The 18856-nt window shown below is 51.9% G+C and overlaps 1 protein-coding gene and 1 long non-coding RNA gene across 3 annotated transcripts in view; one reads left to right on the top strand and one right to left on the bottom strand.

Annotated features, from left to right (window-relative positions):
* LOC142089608 (uncharacterized) lies at window positions 1-11029 on the top strand. Of its 2 annotated transcripts, XR_012676239.1 has the most exons (4): window positions 1-2307; window positions 2408-3998; window positions 5945-6094; window positions 7632-11029. It is a non-coding gene; the product is annotated as an uncharacterized LOC142089608 (long non-coding RNA). The 2 variants fall into 2 exon arrangements; XR_012676238.1 differs by having other exon boundaries at window positions 1-3998.
* RALY (RALY heterogeneous nuclear ribonucleoprotein) overlaps window positions 7659-18856 on the bottom strand; it is a 20922-nt gene continuing 9724 nt past the window's right edge. Inside the window, exons 3-8 of the mRNA XM_075166281.1 lie at window positions 15081-15128; window positions 14664-14824; window positions 14066-14179; window positions 13326-13471; window positions 8043-8091; window positions 7659-7783 (exon numbers count right to left, since the gene is read on the bottom strand). Coding sequence (XP_075022382.1) covers window positions 8047-8091; window positions 13326-13471; window positions 14066-14179; window positions 14664-14824; window positions 15081-15128 — 514 coding nt within the window. The 3' untranslated portion in view covers window positions 7659-7783; window positions 8043-8046. The remainder of the gene's footprint in view (window positions 7784-8042; window positions 8092-13325; window positions 13472-14065; window positions 14180-14663; window positions 14825-15080; window positions 15129-18856) is intronic.

Consider the following 18856-nt stretch of genomic DNA (forward strand, 5'->3'; position numbering starts at 1 on the left):
CAGTATCATACTAATTTCAACATATATATTTATAATTAGCTGAAAAAGCTCTCTTTTACCAGAAAACCAGCTGAAATGATGGCAATAAACCCAGGATTTTTTGTTCCTTACAGTGAAGTGGTATGAGAGACAGAAATCGTCTTAAAACGACGACAGATGAAACGTACCTGCTGCAGAGTGCTATGGTTTTTGCCCTGCCTGGCTGGTTCTGTGTTGTTTCCAGCCAGTTTCAGTACCTCGCTCCCAGATTCAGTGCAGGTTCCGTATGTTCTACTGCTGGGGAAAGGCTTTTCCTGCTGCGGAAATAATTCAGATTCATTAAGGCATGAGTAGAAAGCGGTGAGGAGCAGTTGCAAAAGCAGCACTTGATTTTTGTGTCTGTATTTTAAATGAGTGCAGTGAGGGATGGAGATCTGGGATGATGGAAAGCATGTGTTGTGCCATACAGGAACAGAAAAGTCCTGCTTGTGTGTTGCCTCTTGCTACCCCACCACATACCCCTGTTATCTTCTCTGGCTTCCCTCTTCCCAATGCTGAGGACAGGTGGGCGAGTCTTGTTCTGCCCCAATGGAAAATTGCTCCTCAAATGCATTATTAAGGTTTTCTGCAGATGGGAACAATTCCCAACGGACCATTGTTTTTGGCTCATTTAGGACCAGATTTTTCAAAAGCTTTTTGTAGCACAGCTCCAAGTGTCAACATCCACAGCTGTGATATGTTTTTTAGAAGAACTCAACACCCAATGCATCCAGCGTTTTTGAAAGCTGGACCTGGAGTGAATTAGAGAAGCCAACTGCATCTTTTGTCCTTGTTTTTGCTATTAAGGTTCTGACGCATTTGCCTTTTAATGTTCGTTTTGTGGTCAGCATTGTTCATCTCAGCCATGTTTTGGGCCACTTTCCCACCAGTATCTCAGTCCTGTGAAGGCAGCTCTGATCCCTGTCCTCCTGCCCGCAGCGTTGTGCTGACCAGCGCTAAGCTCCACCACCTGGGGAACGCTCCCAGTGTTGCAAGGAAGGAAAAGAAATTTTTATCATGGCCTTGTTGGGAAATCTATTCACGCGTGCAGGTATGTGACAGGTAACGGTGAGGCTGGAGCAAGGGTGCATTGCTCAATCAACTGCTTCTTGTTGGGAGAGGAGAACAAGAGAAGGAGAAACATCTGCTGAAAGACCAGCCACTTGCGTGCCCCAGAGATTCAGCCGTTGTTGACCTCCCCCGTGCCCTCCGTTTGTCTCCTGGCAGGAGGAAATGCTGCCCAGCCTGAATTTCCCGCAGGCACGGTGGGTACGGCTCTGGAGAGGAGCCTCCCCTCGCCGCGTCCTCGGGATTTGAGCTCTGCAAGGAGAGAGGCCAGTCCACGGTGTTGGGTTCAAGCCAGTCCCCTCTGCCCCAGCACCGGACAAGTGCAGGTGTGAGCAGCTGCGTCTGGTGAGATTTAAAGCCTGTTTTGTAATAGGCTGAGAGCAAATGACTACAAGTAAAACTGATAGGAATGACATTTTTGCTTCTACGTAACCCCTGGTTACCTTCCGAGTTGCTGTGCTGCTTCTTCCTAGGATGTCCCGTGTGTCTGAGCCTCGAGACCTGGAAAATTTCATGGGGATACCTGTCTGCTGGGTTACACTTTGGGCTGCGGCTGTAGGTGTCCTGGAGGGTTGGGTGCCTGCGCTGTTACTTTTCTTAATGTCTTCTTTTTTTTTTTTTTTTTTTTCTTTTTTTGCTGTCCTTTTAGTTTAAATCCACCCTCCCACATTGCTCTTAACACATCTTTGTTTCTCCTTTTATCTCTCTAGTGTCTCTTGAAGTTTAGGATTTTGAATGCAAATGCACGTCCCAGGTGGCTGTGTTGGCCGTAAGAGCCCTGAGTACATAAAAATGATTTCTGATTCCTTGTTCATACCCAATCAGCCAGGAGCATGTGAATTACTTTAGAAGAGCTTTTAGGTACAAAGATAGTTCATTATGGTATGTTTAAGATTATTCTACTTTTGTCCTTATTCCTCCTGCTGGTCGCCTGCTTCCTGCCCAGCCTGAACTCCCTTCACATAAAGCTCTTAATGCATTTACTGAAATATTATATTAGATGCTGATATGCAAACAAGTTCCTAATTTCCTGTGTTAACAGCCTGCGCGCACGCTCTCTCCCCCTGTGATACAGTATTAATAGCCAGCTCTGGTGGCACTGGGACATCGCTGCTTTTGCCTCTGGGAACGTGGTGCTGGCAGCTGTGGGAGCCGTGGTCGGGGCTGCCCCTGCCTGTGAGGACGAGTCTCCTGCGCTCCGGGCTCCTGCGTCGCGATGGGGTAGGATGCTGCATTTGGGTCCCTGGACCCTGCAGCCTGACTGGTCTTTAAGCAGTTTAAATGGATATATTTAAGTGTCACCACCTTCTTGCACCCAAAGCAGTTTTATCTAAGGGTATGTGCAGATGAAAGTTCCCGAAGCCTCCCAGGTCTCCTGCTCCTAATGCAGGAAATTTTCACCTTGGCCTCAAGGAGCTGCTTGCGCTGTGCCCAGAGTGTAATGGTCCATGCTCCAGAGCTGCTGAAAGCATTCCCGTCCAGCCGCTCGCGGCCAACCCAACACCCAAGCGGGGACATCGCCGGCTCCCAAGCGTGGTGAATTCAGCTGCGGTGCTGAGGAGGAGCCGCAGCGGTTGCTCACCAGCGGGGCAGGAGAGGTGAAGAAGTGGTTGGTGAGCAGACAGGGGAGGCTGCACCTCTGGTCCGTGCTTCACCCTCAGCGATATCTGCTGGCAAACGGGAGTAGAAGGTGTCAGCAAGGAGGCTCATGTGCTGCAGGCAGCTCTGCGGGCAGCGCTGGGAGACCAGGTTCCTGCTTCTGCCTGCATCTCACACCCCTATCCTCCCCTTTTCCCCCTCTCGCATCTTGTCTGTCTCGATCACGCTTTCTCTGGGTCTCCTTGGCAACTAGTTTGGGCGAATCACTGGGGCTGTGAGCCCAGGGAGGGGGTGAAAGCTGGGATCCATAGAACTTGTGTTTGAGGAACCCTCTCAAACCTGTCAGAGAAAATAATCCACCCGATAGGAAGTAAATCTGGGCAATGAAAAGGTGCTGAGCTTGAGGGTTTTCTCTCTAAACTGGTACAGTGCATCCGTACTGGCACGTGCCCGTCCACACGCCGCCACGATGGGTACGCGAGCAGTGCCAGCGGCGCGGGGCTTGGTGCAGGAACGGCTGCTCGGGCCCCTCTGCCGGACACGTGCAGAGGATTTTGGATGTGGCTGAGTCCTTTTGGCATCAGACCGTCCCCGTCCCAGACTCGGGTGTGTTTTCCTGGCAGAGGATGGACAGACTCCACCAGGAGCCCTTGGAGTTCTTGACCACATCTCCAAAGGTCTCCACAGCTTTCTTGAGAAGAGAAAAAATACGGAATTAATCTCCTGCAGATTACGGGAAGACAATGGAGGAGGGATATAACTTTCACAGAGGCAGCAACTGGCTTTTACAAATACCCCGAAGAATGGGTCCTGTTACAGCTGCAGTAACTGAAGTGTTTCCAAAGCGCCGCATGGACTTTAACCGTGATGCTCATTAAAGTTAAAAGGATTTATTAAAGTTAGTGGGGGCTTTTGTTGCATCTCCTGACTCAAACTGAATGCAAGATCACAGGCGTTTTGGCCTGACAGATAGCCTTTCCACGTCCAGAAGCACATAAAAGGAGGATTTGGGACCGGAGTAACCCTGCTCTATTGCTCTAATGACCACTGAGGCCATCAAATGAAAAAGCAGAGCACCAAAACTTCTTGCACATCTGCTATTCCCATCCAGAGCAGCACATTTAAGCCCAAAGTGTGTCGGCAACCTCATACATTTCATGTTTCCTTTGTAGAGGTGCAGACAAGGCAGTGGGGACTGAGACCTTCTGTTTTGTTTCCAACAACGACCACGCTGCTGTCGCCACCAAACGCAGACGGGACGGCAACAAGCAGAGCAGCAGATGTGAGAAGCCAAGCGAGGTCCAGGGCACTTGGTAATGAGATCTTGCCTTTGTGGGTGGTGGGGAAAGGCTTTCACAAAAGCGTTTTTTTTCCAGTTCAGAAGATGGAAACTGTGTGTATGTTCATTTGAGTTGCTCAATTTGTGGTGGTTGTTTTTCTTCAGAATGTGCAGATGTTGAATTAACTGTTGCCCTGGGAGAAATGCTGGGGGAAAATGGACTGGCCTAACCCTCGTCTTCCCACATCACAGCAGGGCAGGGACAACTTACAGGGAGCGACTCTGTGGGGACACTGGATCATGAAAAAGGAGGTTGGGTGCATGAAGGGTGGGACCCCTTTACATTCATTCAAGAGCTAACGAGATCGGACAGATCTTTTTGTGTCACAGATATTTAAAATGCCTTGGGCGGGCCACACACCTTTCTGTTAACCAGGACAAGCCCAGTAATGGGGCTTCTGCTCTTCCCCGCGGTCTGTTCCCCTGACATCTACAGCCCGTGTGCTTTCACCTGCCTCTTTCTCCAAAGCTCTGCCCGTGCCTCGTGCCCCTGCAGTGGGCATCTGCCCGCTCCGTCCCTGGGACAGCGGTGCTGGGGGAGGCGGCAACACCTCCTCTCCCTCTGCTCCTCTGCTGATGGACCCCGAGAAGTCAGCAGGAAGCTTTGCAGCCGCTTCACGGCCTTAAGAGGTGAAAGGGGTGGTGTGCGTTCCCTTTCCCACCCCACTGCTGTGCCCTCGCCTCTTCATGCGAAGATCTTCTGCATAGTCACATACAGAACTCAAAGAGCACGAAAAACCCAGACCTCATTTCGTCGAGGCCCTATCTACAGCCAACAGCAAAGTTAATTACCATACAGGGGCCTGCGTAAGAGCTCCCAAAGACCCTCGCCCTCCCCCCAAAATAATTAAAAAAATCAAAAGGGTTGTTGCAAGGAGCCCTCGACCATGCCCCAATAGCCTAAAGCTGATGAGCTGCACCGCGCCGCAATTACCCGGCGCCAGGCTCAGCATTCGGCCGGTGAGGCAGGGGCTCGGGGGGATGCAGCTCTGCCCTCCTCCGAGGCGCTGAGCCATGGTCGCTCTCAGAGCCCAGGTACACAGGTCAACAGACTAAAGGTTGGGCTGATTTTGATCTTCTTGATAGCCAAACGTTTTGACCTGCTTTTGAAATTTTTTTTGCCCTGTCTTACCTCGTTCTTCCCAGCTGCAAAGATGTCCAGCCATTAGTCTGACCATGCCGCTTTCCTCATCTTGAAGCGAACTGGTGACTGACGGCGGGATGGATGGACAGATGGATGCTCAGGCATCCCCAGACTGACATGAACTTGAACAGACGCAGTAGGCAGCTTTGCCCTCCAGTGCTGGATGACAGCTCAGGCCAGGCTCAGCAGACAACTTTCCAGGACTGGAAACTTAAAAAAGCATTGAAAGTGTGGTAGCAGCTGGCTTCTCCCCCTGTGGTCACTGGTGCCCTCCGGACACAGCTCAGGTGCCCAACGTGCCGGGGGTTGGACGATTACTCCAGGAACACGTGCGGAGCTGGCAACACGGTGTGAGCTTTGCTCTGCTGAGGAAGGGACCGGGGAGTCGGCCCGAAGACATTGTGCTTGAGGAGCACTTATGAGCACCGTTGGCTCCTGCAAACTGGAACAGCAGCCTCATTTTTCCAGTCTGTTATGAGCTGGACCAGTGCAAAGTCCAGAGATTAAAGGTCTGGATTTGTTCGCTACTCTCCTGCACGGAGTTTCCAGGCCTCCGGAGGAAAAGCCCAGAGCCCCTGTGGACCCAGATGTTTTGCTCAGCCCAGTGGGACGTACCTTGTGTAAGGGAAAGGAAATCCTGTGGGCAGCGCTGAAGCTTAGAAAGGGAAAGAAGACTTACCTGTCTGAAACAGAGGAAAACAGCGTGTGTGTGTGGTACGTACGACAGAGAGAGAAGAGAGCGAAAGCAAATTAGATTTCTTTCTTTTATTATACAGGATTGTATGTACAAGGTCACCTTTCTCCCAAACATCAGCATCACAGTCAGTTCATAGCAAAAACTGCAGCTCACCTCTCAAAGCCTAGAAAACAGCTCTACAACGGCTCAGTACAACACAATGGATAAATTGTACAGGAACCGGAAAAAGGTAGGGGAAAGCACGGTTATCCCTTTAATCCCTCATGAATTATTTGAAACTAAGAAATGCAAATAAAACATTGTGCTTCAAGAGCCATGCTTGCTCCAGGACGGCCCTCGGGGGAGGGAAGCGTGGCCCCCGGGACCTGTTTTCCCCTTCACCCTTCGAAGAGAGATGCCGTAGGCGAGGTCTGGCTTGGAGCGCTGGAGCAGAAAGCAGGAGTTCCCTCTCAGAGCACTCTATACGACCGGGGGGCCACGCGTTCTGTGGGAGGGTTTGACCAAGGAGAAGCTGTGGACACCGTTCCGGATTCAAAGCGCTGATGTGCGTGTGTGTGTTTTGGAGGGGAATAGGGGAGACGGGCAGGACACACCTGATGTGAATAAAGTGTTGTGCAGTTTCAGTCCCATCTACCCCTGAACTCAGAAAAACTGGATAAGCCCACAAAGGAGGAACGAACAAGAAGAGAAAGGCTGAGAGACCTCTTGGGAGCGTGGTGTAAGGGGGTTCCCACAACAAGCCGCATGCTGGCTGCTGCAGCCCTCTGCTCGCGGGACGTGGCATGGGTCAAAAGCAGCTTCAATTTGGGTAGGCAGGGGAGGTGCTTGCACGCCCACATGCACCGTGCTCGGGGTGTTCACCGTTACCAGTCTCGTTACGCTCAGGCAAGGTGTCATGCTGCGCAGACCCGCCAACCGGTGATGGAGCACAGCTTCGCAGTCAGGAGCCCGAGCTGTCGCGCTGCTCTCCTGGCGCCCGTCGGTGTGAAGACCCAGCGAGGCTGGGGCGAGAGGAGACATCAGCACCCTGGGGAAGGGGCTGATGTCTCTGGCACTGGGCTGGAGAAGTGGGGGGATTACATCCCTTCTAGGGAGCAGCTGGTCCAAGAAAAGGGCCTCATCCACACACGCTTGCACCCCCTTACTGTGCAGAGACTTGCTCAGCCTTTCCATAGTGGTTTCCCAGCGGAGAACACGGATACCGAAGCACTGAAGATGACGCATGCTTTGTTTCTCCTGCTTGGGATCACTTGCTTTCCTGCAGGCAGCTTCCTTCCCCCTTCCCTTCTCTTCGAGCAGCTGCAAAGAGCACAGCACATGCACCAGCACCGACTCCTCTCCACCTGGAAGTGACCGTGTGCCTGCGGCAGCTCACGGGGCAAAAGAGACATGACAGGAGGTGACCGTTCTGGGCGGACAGCTCACCCCACTCCCTCTTCCTCAACACGACCTTTAGCGTAAGAACACAAATTGTCCAAACTGAGACAGTACTTTTCCCCCAGTTAGCAAATGCTCTGGCTCTCACCTAGCACGGGAAAAATCGTCTTTATTGGGTTAGGCTTAGTTCTCCCTCCTCCCCTACAAAAAGCTCTGTAACATCTCTGACTCATTTGGTGACGCAACCGCTCTCCCGTTACCCAGTCAGTGGCGGTTATGGGTTGCGCAGGGTTTGGTTCCTGCCTCTGCTGGCTGCAGAGCTCCGAATCCATTGCACGGGTAGTGGGGATTCACTGGGATGATGAGTTCTCTTTGTCTTTGCTTTACAGATGGATGGAAGATGTCGGGCCATGTTTCTCCTTTTGAATGCCAGGTAGAGATGACAGCAGCACTTCGATTCAGCTTGTCTTGCTCAACGTGCCAGGACAGGGTTTAGCCTCGTGCTTTCCTCACGCGGTTGCTCACTGCTGTTCTGAATGGGCTGCAAGGAGAGAAGGGAGGCGGGGGCAGGGAAAAAAAGGTACATAATCTTCCTTGAACCTCAAAGATTTGTGATTTTAGGAAAGGGAGTGAGGGGTAGATCAGTGACCCAGCTGAGCAGCCAGGCTCAGTGCTAGGAAAACAGAGAATCAGTGGAAAAGAGCATCTTCTGAAGCAGCAACCCCCCCCCCACCCGAACATGCATGGGATGAAAGCTTTTGCCCAGAATCAGCCTCTAAAACGCAGTGTGTGAGCTGTACCTGGTTACTGTAGTCTGGCGTCCTCCACATCTGTGTAATGGCTGTTCTCCTGGAGGGAAAAGGGAACCAGAAACCGTAAATCACCACGTGTCCCTCCTCCCTGCCCTGGGACACCGCGACACCTCGCATGCGGTGACCAGCTGGTACCATGGGGAGAGCTGGCAGTGCCAGGCTGCTCAGCGTGGCCGAGGAGCTACAAAACACCCCTGATGTGGACACCGGGTGCCGTGGCTGTGGTTTCTGGCAGGCACAGTCCCAGGGAAAACCAAAAATTTCCTCTGGCTCCTTATTCTGGAAGGGCTCTGCCAAACAGACGGGGGATGTGTGATTCCCTCCCGGATTTTGAAGTCTGGCTCCTGCTGAACCTCAAAGCGACTGGGATGAAATTAGGCCCACCTTCCCTTGTGTAAAGTCAGGTGTCTGACCTGGGCTACACCAGAGTCAGCACCTCCAGCGGGCATGTCCCAGGGAAGGTCTCGAGCCTGTGGCATGAGTTGCCATGCTTGACTGCATGCCTAATTTCTGCATGGCCAGGTTAAGTCCATGCTCAGCACTTTCATGAAGTTTACTGTGTGTGCTTGCACAGCTCATGCCTTGTTGTAGCACTGTGAGAAGTTAATTTGGGACCTAGAAATGGCCCGCACTGGGGAACAGGCATTCCTGCGTTACTGGAACTGCCCGATGATGCCAAGGCGCAGTCAGTCCCCAATGGCAAATCGTGCACGATGTAATGACTCTGCTTTTGAAGACAGAAACTGGTCCCAGTGTGCAGCCGAACTCATCATCCAGAATGGTAACACTCAGAATAATCATCACTCCAAAGGCCACAATAACAGTGCCGGTGTGCTGAACCACTCCCCGTGCAAGTGGTTTTGAGAGCACAGCATGTGGAAGTCCCTCTCCTGGAGCCGTTCTGCAATGCAGTATCGTTAAAAGAATTAGGTGCTCAGCAGTAGTATTCTACCTCCTGCATAGGCCAGATTTTGTGGTGAATTTTGGAGATGGAAATGGATCCAGGAGATGTCTGCAGGGGATGCTAGGTGATCTGAAAGGAAAGGCAAGGGAACCCAGTCCCAATCCTCTTAGCAGCAGGCTGGTTTACAGGGCACTGGGGGAGACCAACAGGGTCTTTGCACAGACCCTACATGGGAAAAGCCTCAGGACTGCAACGCACGAAGAAGGGGCAGCCAGAGACTACGCTCAAAGGAGCTGTGGATGGAGTCTCCCAAGAGAGGGAAGTCTGGAGGCTCGTGACTTCTGGCAGAACAAAGGCTCCTTCTCTGCCATTGCAGAGCAGGTAGCGCCCTGGGAACAGGTTCTTCAGGAAAGCCGGGGGAGGTGGCATGTGCTCTGGGCAAAGGAATTGCCTTGGAACAGCTGATGAGTCAGCTGAGAGGATCAGGGGACAGACCAACACGGGTGACATCATGGCAAGCATCTGCTACAGACCACCTGATACCGAGGGCTCTCTGGATGGCTGGAAAAAGCCCCCTGATCACAGGCCCGTGTACTCCTGGGGGACTTCAACCACTCTGGCATCTGGTGGGAGGGCAGCAGGGCTGGGTGCAAGCAACCCAGGAGATTTCTGGACTGTTACTGATGACCAAGAAAGAACTAGTCAAAGATGTGAAGATGGAGAGAAGTCTTGGCTGCAGTTTCCATGAGACTGTGAAGTTGAGTATCCTGAGCGAAGTGGCCAAGATAAAGAGCAGAATCAAATCCCTGAACTTGAGAGAGCAGATTTTGGGTTGTTCAGGGATCTGCTTGGCAGGGAGACTGCTCCGGAGGCCAAGAAGGCCAGGGCATCTGGGTCATCTTCAAGGACACCTGCCTTGAAGCACACGAATGGCCTGTTCTGATGACAGTTGGGCAGGTATGGCAGGAGGCCAGCGTGGATCCCAACAGCAAGCTCCCAACCGAGCTTTTTCCTGCATGAAAAGGCAGAACCTAGAAGATGGAAAGCAGAGCTGAGACACCCAGGAGGAATATAGAGCCATCCCTCCAGTGTGCAGTGATGGAGTTAGAAGAGCATCTGTAGGTACACCAGCAGCAAAAGGCAGGCTAAGGAAAGTGTAAGCTCACGGCGTGAGGGGGCAGGGGACCACGGGACCTAGTGACAAAGCACATGGAAAAGGCCAAGGTACTCCATGCTGCTTTTTTTTCTTCTTGGTTTTCACTGGTCCAGTCTGTCTTCTGGCCTCCTAGGTCCCTGAGCCTAGTGGCAGAGCCTGTGGGAATGAAGCATTACCTACTTTATCCTTCCTCTGCAGAGCTCCTTTCTTGCCCACCCTCTCTGAAAAGGGCACAAACTCATGCTGGGAGGGGGGGCCCCTTCGTCCTTCTCCCTGTGGGCTGCAGCATGTATTTTGGACTTGATTTCCCCAGGTGATGTTGGAAACTTCACCAAGGCCAAGCAGAGATTTGTGCACAAAACCAGGGCAGCCAACTTTGCACTGGAAGTGGGGCTGAAAGGAAGTATTTGCCCAGCTCCCATTGACCTTCGATGGAAATTGTGTGCCTGACTGCCTTGGGGACTAAAATGCTCCCCCTCACCCAGCTGGGGCTAACACCACCGTGAAGCACCACTCTGCTTAGCCGTAGTATTTTCACAAGAGCTCTGGTTCAGTGAACTCCCCTATGACCAGGGATGCTCAGGCCTCCTGGTCCCCAGGAGACCCCCTACAGTTGCCTACAGGGTAAAGGTGGGACCTAGACCCAAGTCCAATTGGATCTTCCCCGCTTGTCACCACGGGGAAGAGGTTCATGGCAGGGAAGCCTCTGTGCTGGGCACTGCCCAAGCGTGGCAGGTCTGGTTCCTGCCTTGCATAAACCATGTCTTTCCCACTTGTGATGGATGCACTCCTCCTGTTTGAACTAGAGGGACTTTGGTCCAGGCAGATGCTCAGCAAGTAAGCCTAAACGAAGTTAATCCTATTGTGTGAGGCTATCAGTGAGAACCCAGCACCAAAACAAAAAAAACACGGCTTGGCTAGGTTTGGCTGATAAGCGGCTGAAACTGCATGAACACAGCAGAAAATCTGACTACGAATCAACCACTTAACGCTATAAATAACTGCAGCCATCGGGGCCCTTTGAGCTCTCCTTCCGTAGCAGCTGGCTGCGCGGCGGGGATCTCCCCTTGCGTAGGGACGCCTCTCGAGGTTGCCCCTCCAGGCTGAGAGATCCCTTACCTGACACCAGGCATCGATGGGTTGGTAAGTGACATTTTTTTGCACGCGTGTAACATTTAAGATAAGTATAGTAAGCTTACACGATAATCTTTGTATCCCATACTAACTCTAAGTGTAGTAAATAGTACAGTATTGACCGGTATTGCCACCAACCCAACTGCACTTACGAAATATTTTACATACCTAAATTTACTGATTAGAACTCAGTAAACTAACTACTAGATGAGATTTGTCTGATTGACCTCTGACTCTTCTCCGACAGCACTGCCCTTCAGAGCCAAGGGCAGATAATGCTATTAGGGACCGGTGTGGGCACCATGGACAGCAGGTGGTGAAGGCGACACTGGTGGGTGTAAGCCAAAGAGACGTGGGATAAAGGAGTCGCTCCCCCGGAACTGGAAGGACTTTGGAACTGTTCAGTGTTGTAAGGTCAGGAGCAAAACATGAAGGATGGCTTTTGTGAGTCGCCTTGCAGGGTTTAAGAGAACATCCCTGCCGTCGAACTGCACACATTAACCTGCCCCACGCTGAGCACATGTGAGCCTGTCTGATGTTGGCAGTAAAATATTTCTGATCTCAATGCCACTTTAGGACCAGAGAGTTACAGAAAACAGAGACGGAAGGGAGCTGAAATAGTCATCTTGTTCATCTACTCTTAATGAAGACCAGCTCTTCTAAACTCATTACCAGCAGATGTCTGTACACTCTGTTTTCTTATCCCACATACTGTTTTGTTGACAGGCTGTGTCATCATTAGCATCAGAAAGTTTCCCCCTAATTTCTACTACCTGTTTCCCTTGATGTAATTCAAACCTGGCCTTCCTTACCCCGATTGACATAGGGATGGAGGCCAGCTTTTGCCTTCTTTATAGCATCTGTTATGATGTCTCCCCTTCATCATCTCTTTTTAGATTTAGCAGGAGTCACAGACTTCAGCTATGAGGCCCCAGACACTGAAACAGCTGAAAGACGCCGTTCAGATCCCTCATCCATCATGACTAAGGTAGGGCAGAAAAGAAGAATACAAACAAGCTGGGAAATGTTTTGAGTTAGAGGAACTTTTTGGCCATAGGAAGAGTGCCGCCCACGTGCAATGCGGTGCGGTCACCTCAGCGACGAGGGGGTGAGGAAGAAGAAAGGGATGCTGAGCTTCATCCTCACTTCTGCTGCCACCAGTGCCAGGGTGGGGAAGGAGCGGAGCTGTTGCAGGGGACACTCAGTCCAGGCTCAGGGGCTGCCCCGACGTGCCCCAAGCCTCCGTGGGAGAGCCGTGCCAGCCAGCCTGGCTTCCCAGGGCTGCGGTCCTGGGGAAGAGGCAGCAAGCAGGGCTCTCCTTCCACCCCAGCACCCTGTTGCCCTTTGCCTGGGTCTGGAGCTGATCCTGTTCTCAGAGGAGCCTTAATTTGGGATAAATGACCGTGCTGCCAGTGGTAATACCATGCCTTGTATTACCCTTGCCATCAGAGTACCCAAGAAGAGGGCTCCCATCCAGAGGCTTTTTAGGCACAAAATTTGCTCACGGGGTTCACTGGGAGTGTCCTTATTCGGGGCAGGACTAACACCAGTGGGATGATGGGGGCAGGACATCAGGCAGCCACGCTCGAGTGCTGCCCTCGCCGTGGATGCACAGCGCAGCGGTCGTGGCTTGCTCAGACCTTATAAAGAGGTTTATGCCATTTGGTGCCCATTCAGACGAAAAGGCATTGCAAATGCCCGTTGTTAGGAAAGTGCAGTTAATAAAACATGGCCTGTCTTTGCCCTGTGTTTCAATCCATCTGGGAATTACTTGGGAGCAGAGCAACTTGTTTTAACCGTTAATTGATAGTTGTGAAATCAAGGATAAATGTGGTCCGAATTTCAAGAGCCAACCATGTTTCTTGAGCATCTCCATATGCATTTGCTAGGTCAATGCTTTGGCAAGCAGCACAACAGCTTGAAAGAACAAGCTGTGAACAATCATGGGATTTAAATATAGCAATTGCTTTTGAGGAAGGAAAAACTATTTTTCTGGGGATTTAGTAAGTTCCAGTAAAAATGTGATCCATTACTGAACTCCTTTGGCTGGAGGGATGTATTACCCAAACTCTCTTACCAGTTCATCTTCACACTCATCCCGTGCGAGACCCTCTTCCTCACCCTCATCCCCATTCAGCGGCTCCTCCGTGTTGACCTCTGCCTCTGATGCCGTGTCTTCCTGCGAGATTTCGCTTTTGCTGCCATCCGCCTTCTTCCGTACCTCTGTGAGAGCAAGAGCCAAGCCCCCAGGATCAGGGGCTGGGGGAGGCAATGTCCGAAGCGTGATGACCCTAATCCAGTGGGGCCCAAAATTCAGTTGGTAGGTAAATAATGGATCTAGGTTTTTTTCTGCAATGGGAAATTTTGCTGATTTTGAGGAAGCTGCCTGAAAGCAACCCTGGAGAGGGCAGGCAGAGCAGGTCATCGTTCTGCATCCCTCCAGAGTGAGTGTGGGAGGCAGACAGCATAGAATAGAATAGAATAGAATAGAATAGAATAGAATAGAATAGAATAGAACAGAATAGAATAGAACAGAATAGAATAGAATAGAATAGAATAGAATAATAGAACAAAAAAGCAAACTAAAAAAATACAAAATATATGACAAAAAAAAATCTCCTAATTTTAAAACCCAATTCCGTAACTTGGGGAATTCTGGCATGTAATTTTGGCCTGTGATTCCACCCTGGAACATGGGGGTCGACCCTTCACCGTCAGAGCCCAGAGGATGCTCTAAGCTGCGGTGGTTTCAAGGCCAGATCTGCAGATGCTTCCCTGCATTCTTTGCCCCAAGGCATCCATGCGCACCCAACTGACCTGTGGACATCTTCTGTTCTTCAGCGATCTGCTCCAGTCGGCCCAGGAGAGCATCAATGTTGGATTTGATCTGTGTCAGCTCAGTTTTGATTGTTTGCAGCTCGCTGCACTTCACTTAGGAGGAAGGAAGGGAAAAAAGGCATTTAGTGCCCCGCAGAGCGCCCGAGGCGCCTGCCTCACCCCTCTGCCTGGCCCAAGTCACCTCGCTGAGCAGGTTAAAAAATCAACCAGAAACCCCACGCTAGAAACAGACTCTGCGCATCCCTGGGATCAACGCGCGGTGATGCCCACACCTCGCTGCACGGCGTAGCTGCAGGTGGTCGCATGCACCCAAAAAAGCCTGTGTCCCTGCTGTCCAGGCACGTTGTGGAGGCTGACACCAGGCTTTGGCACGCTCAGGTTGTACGTGCGCCTTCCCCTGCTGCATCCGCAGCCGCGGGCTTCTGAAAGGCCCTCGCTTGGGCTCTTGTTTCCAGATGTTTTGGTTTTTTTAAGGTTTTCCCTGGGAGCATCTGGCCCTGCGGGTGAATGCCTGGGGATGGGAGGTCCATGTGCACAGTCTCCACACCGTCCTGCTGCACCCCACGCACGTACTCACACTTCAACTTGGCCGAGCTGTTGGCGATGGCAGCCGACCTGGCGAAGAGCTTGACGGGGAGCGTCGCCTTCACACGCCGGACGAGGGGGATGGTGACCCGCGGCCGCTTCACGGGAACCACCCTGGGCACCGGAGAGACTCGGCCCCGGTACTCGAAGAGCCTGGAGCGGTGGGGAAGGATGGGAGGGCTGAAGCAGCCCTGCAGCACCCCAGCCCTGCCGCGCCGGCGATCGGGTGCCACAACCGAAACCCAAGCAGTGCTGGCAGTGAGCCGGGGCACAGCCTGGCCATGCACCCCACCGCAGCGGGCCGGGGAGGACCACCCTGCACCCCACCTCGCTCCCACGGCAGGAACCGCGCTGCAGGGAAGATCTTGCCCCATAGAAAGCCCCTTTGGCTGACGCCTCCCCCGCTCACCTGTCGTAGAAGTCGTCTCTGTAATAGTCATAGTCGAAGTCGTAGCCACTGCAGAGACAGAGTCAGGATGGCACGGGTTAGTTAGTGCTGGCACTTTATTATTATTACTCCGTCATCGCCTGCTGAGCCTCCCAGGTCCTTTATTTATTCCCCCTCCACAGGGGAGCCCCTGTCCTTCCACCTGGCAGGACGTGCACACTCCTCCTCCCGGCTGCGAGGGTCTGCAGGGAGGGGGGCTGAGCCCGGGAGAAAGATCTGGGGGGGCTGAACGCACTGGACAGGGTGATGTTGGCAGCAGAGTCTTAACCGGGTTATCTCAAGCTGGAGCAAGAAGATGTGCGGGTGGATTAAAACCTACAAACTGGGGTGGGAAGAAATGTCTGCTAACACCCCGTGGGGATGTCCGCATTTGAGGCGGCGGCTGAGTCTGGGGAGCGGGGACCAGCCCCCCATCCCCGCCGGCCACGCAGAGAAGTTCAAAGCACGGCTAATGTGTCTGTGAAGTGCCAGTTGAACCGATCTCACGGCATTGCCGATATCCCTCCGTCCCGCCTTTTGTACAGCGGGACCGTGCCCGTGTCAGGAGGGCACTGCCCTGCCCCCACCCTCGTACGATTTTTTTTCATAGCATATATAATTATATGCTATATAATATATTATATTATATTATATATAATTGTTGGGGGAGAAGTCAGGAAGGGGATATTTATTAATTTAACATCTTTGCTATCGAATATGTTTAAACCTCTCTCCTCCCAGCAAGACGTTGCCCACGTCCTGTTTTCTTAAGCTTGAACGGCATTTTAACCCGAAGTTGGAGCAATGCATTTCTCACTGCCTGGAGACCCAGTAACACACTTTCTCTCTTGCTGCAGCTGGTTTTTCACAAGGCAACACAAACCGGGTGGTTACAGCGGGCAGTCACAGAGACAAGACCTGCTCTGGTGCTGCCTGATGCCCCGGCACGCTCTCAGCAGCGGGGAAGAGCAACGCTGCTGAACGGACCAGCTACCCCAGCTAAACACGGCGTCTGGTCCCCGTGTGCTGCTGGCTGAATTAATGCTGGATAATAAGCAGTTACGCTGACGCTCCCTCCTCTCTGCTCTGAACAAAGAGAATGGTTATTGCAGCCCTGGAAAGCAAAGAGTCTGTCCTGCATTGTGAAACCGTTTGAAGTGGCTTATGAAAAAAAGAAAACCTAATGGGAAGAAAGAGAGAGCGATGGGGAGAGGGAAGGACTCTGAGCCAGGAGAAACTGGGGCATGGGGAGAGGGAAGGATGAGTGCTCAAGTACGTAGCTAAGAGTAAATTTGGTGTCCTGCATTTTAGGCAAGAAGTGACAAGAAGAATGTGTGGCTGGCCAGGACGGCCAGCGGGAAGCAGTTTGGACCAGAAATTCCAGGCTTGAGCCAGGACGCCTGTCCTGCCTATGCTGGCACTGGGCTTCCCACCCAATGTTTTAGTTTCAGTAACTGGCTGGTTTCTTAAATGGGATTTTTCCATGCTCCTTGGATGCTCCTTGGGCTCCCCAGAAGCCTGCGGCAGCATGTGGAGACTCAGCCTACGCCTCGAGGGGACCTGGAGCACACTCTGGATGGTTGGAGACATCAGGGCTCCTCTGGGGCCAAAGACAGTTGGTGCAGGGGTTAAGGACAGCAAGAAAGCATTTGCACCTACTGCCTCTTTTGGGGTTTGCTGCCACGCTGACTTCAAGCGAGGAGGTATTTTACAAAGCTGGACCTTATCTCTGAGCAGTGGCTGACCAGGCACCACGGCTGGCCAGGACGTTGGATGCAGGGTCTCACTGCCGAGCAAGCAGCAATGGCGGGGTGGGGGAGATGTGACTGGGGAGGTGTTATTGCCATAAGCCTTCCGAATTCAACTGCATGATGAAAAATAGCCATTTTGCTGACAGTCTCAGCATAGATGAATTTCAACACCTTTTCAGCCTTGGCGTCCTCCCCTCCTGACCTGATTTGTAGACAACGTTTCTGCTGGGCTCACAGCAGAAATGAGCATCATGGCAGCCTTCTGTCCCAGCCACTGCGTGATCGCTATTTATTCCCCTGTGTGCTTTTCTGAATTGAAAGGGAAAGGTAATTCCTACCACGTCGGCTCTTGCTGGAATATAACCAGCCTGTTCGTGTGGCTGAGGAGATGGGCAGTATGGAACGAGGAAATGTATTTTCATGGAGATTTTCATGTAACTTGATTTTCATTCTAAGCTGGGATGAAACCTGGAAATACAGAAAATCTCCAAGAAAATAGCTCCCCCCAGCCCGCCAATCTATTTTGGTCACGAAGGATGTTTGACTCCACAGAATACAATCAAAATAAGAAGTCATTTGAAAGGAAAATTGAACGAGGATGCTTCTACACTGTCAGACTCCCCCTCTTCATTTTTTGGGTGTTTGTTTTTTTGTTTGTTTGTTTTTTTCTTACATGCAACTTAAATGAAATTGCTGCAGTTTTGTAATACTTGTCAATCCTGAGAGGCTCTGGTGAACTGCTTCTGGCTAGATCCAGCAATGCCCTGGAGCCAATGTTCTCTGTAGCCACAGGCAAGAGAAGACAGTGGCATCTCCCTGCGGCTCAAGGACTCCAAATGGGATGAAGCAGTGTTTTTATTCACAGCAAAAACTCCCTCCATGGGCTGTTGCTCTTGCTGGGAAGCTCGCTGTGGCTTGGAGACCATGAGGAACTTTAGACCATTTGCTCATAAACAACACAAAGCTTTGGGGGCATTTGGTAAAATTTTGAAACACCGGCACTCCTTTCTTCTCACCCTATCCATGCTCCTGGTCTGAGCCGGCTTTTCTTCCAAGCCTTCGCTCCCCGGTGGGAGCCCTGTTGGTAGAGCTGTGGACACCATGGGCTCAGCACATGGCCAGCTCCCTGGAGAGATGGGGATGGAGAGGAGCTGCAGCTCCAACCCCATCGCATGGGCATTGCTCTGCTGCTGTCAGCGCTGTCCCGGGCAAAGCCGTGCATCTAGGAACAAGGAATGTAGCCCCAAACGGGATGGGCACCCTCCATCTCCATCACCGACCCTGCCCTGCGGCATTTGGGCATCTCCGCATCACTCCTGGGCTGGGCTACAGCACCGACAGGATGAAGCCCGGCCTCAAGGACGTGTAGATCCAACCTGGTGTGGACTGGAGAAGGAGGGAGAAGCCTAAAACCTCAGATGACGTCCTAAGCCTTTTTCAAGAGTAGTCAAAACAGCAGTTTGGTATATGAAGTGGCTAACAAACACTGTAAATGTTCTTACGCTATTTGCAGTAGGGAATGTGTGAGCAAAGCTGGGCAGCCTTGCGTTTTTCTGGTGGAAATCACTACTGGCCCAGTTTTGCAGCTTGTGCACAGAGGCAGTGGAGATGGCTTACAACATGCCTGATCTGCAGGGCAGGGGGTCCAAGAGCATCTGCTAATATTTGTGGGTGAAAAGCAAGAGGGTGGGGGGTACTCCTGCCCTGGCCCCAAATCCTCAGGGGATTGGAGACACTTCCACCCGTTTCAAAAGGAATGAGGGGCATAATTATCCTGGGGAGCTGGTCCTGACTTCCCAAAACAGTGGGATTCATCTCACTTGGCTTCAGACGCTGGGAATGTAAAGAGATGAATCCAAGCCGGGGGGGAAAGAGGCAGTTCCAGGTCATGGTACATCACATCCAAAGGCAGACATCTAAAATACTGTCAGGTGAAGAACTGTTTTTTCATCCAGCGAGCATAAAGGGAGTCCAGACAACCAGGCCACATAAAAGCCTTGACAGCGT

This window comes from Calonectris borealis, chromosome 17 (assembly GCF_964195595.1).
Source record: "Calonectris borealis chromosome 17, bCalBor7.hap1.2, whole genome shotgun sequence".
In the NCBI taxonomy this organism is placed as follows: Eukaryota; Metazoa; Chordata; class Aves; order Procellariiformes; family Procellariidae; genus Calonectris; species Calonectris borealis.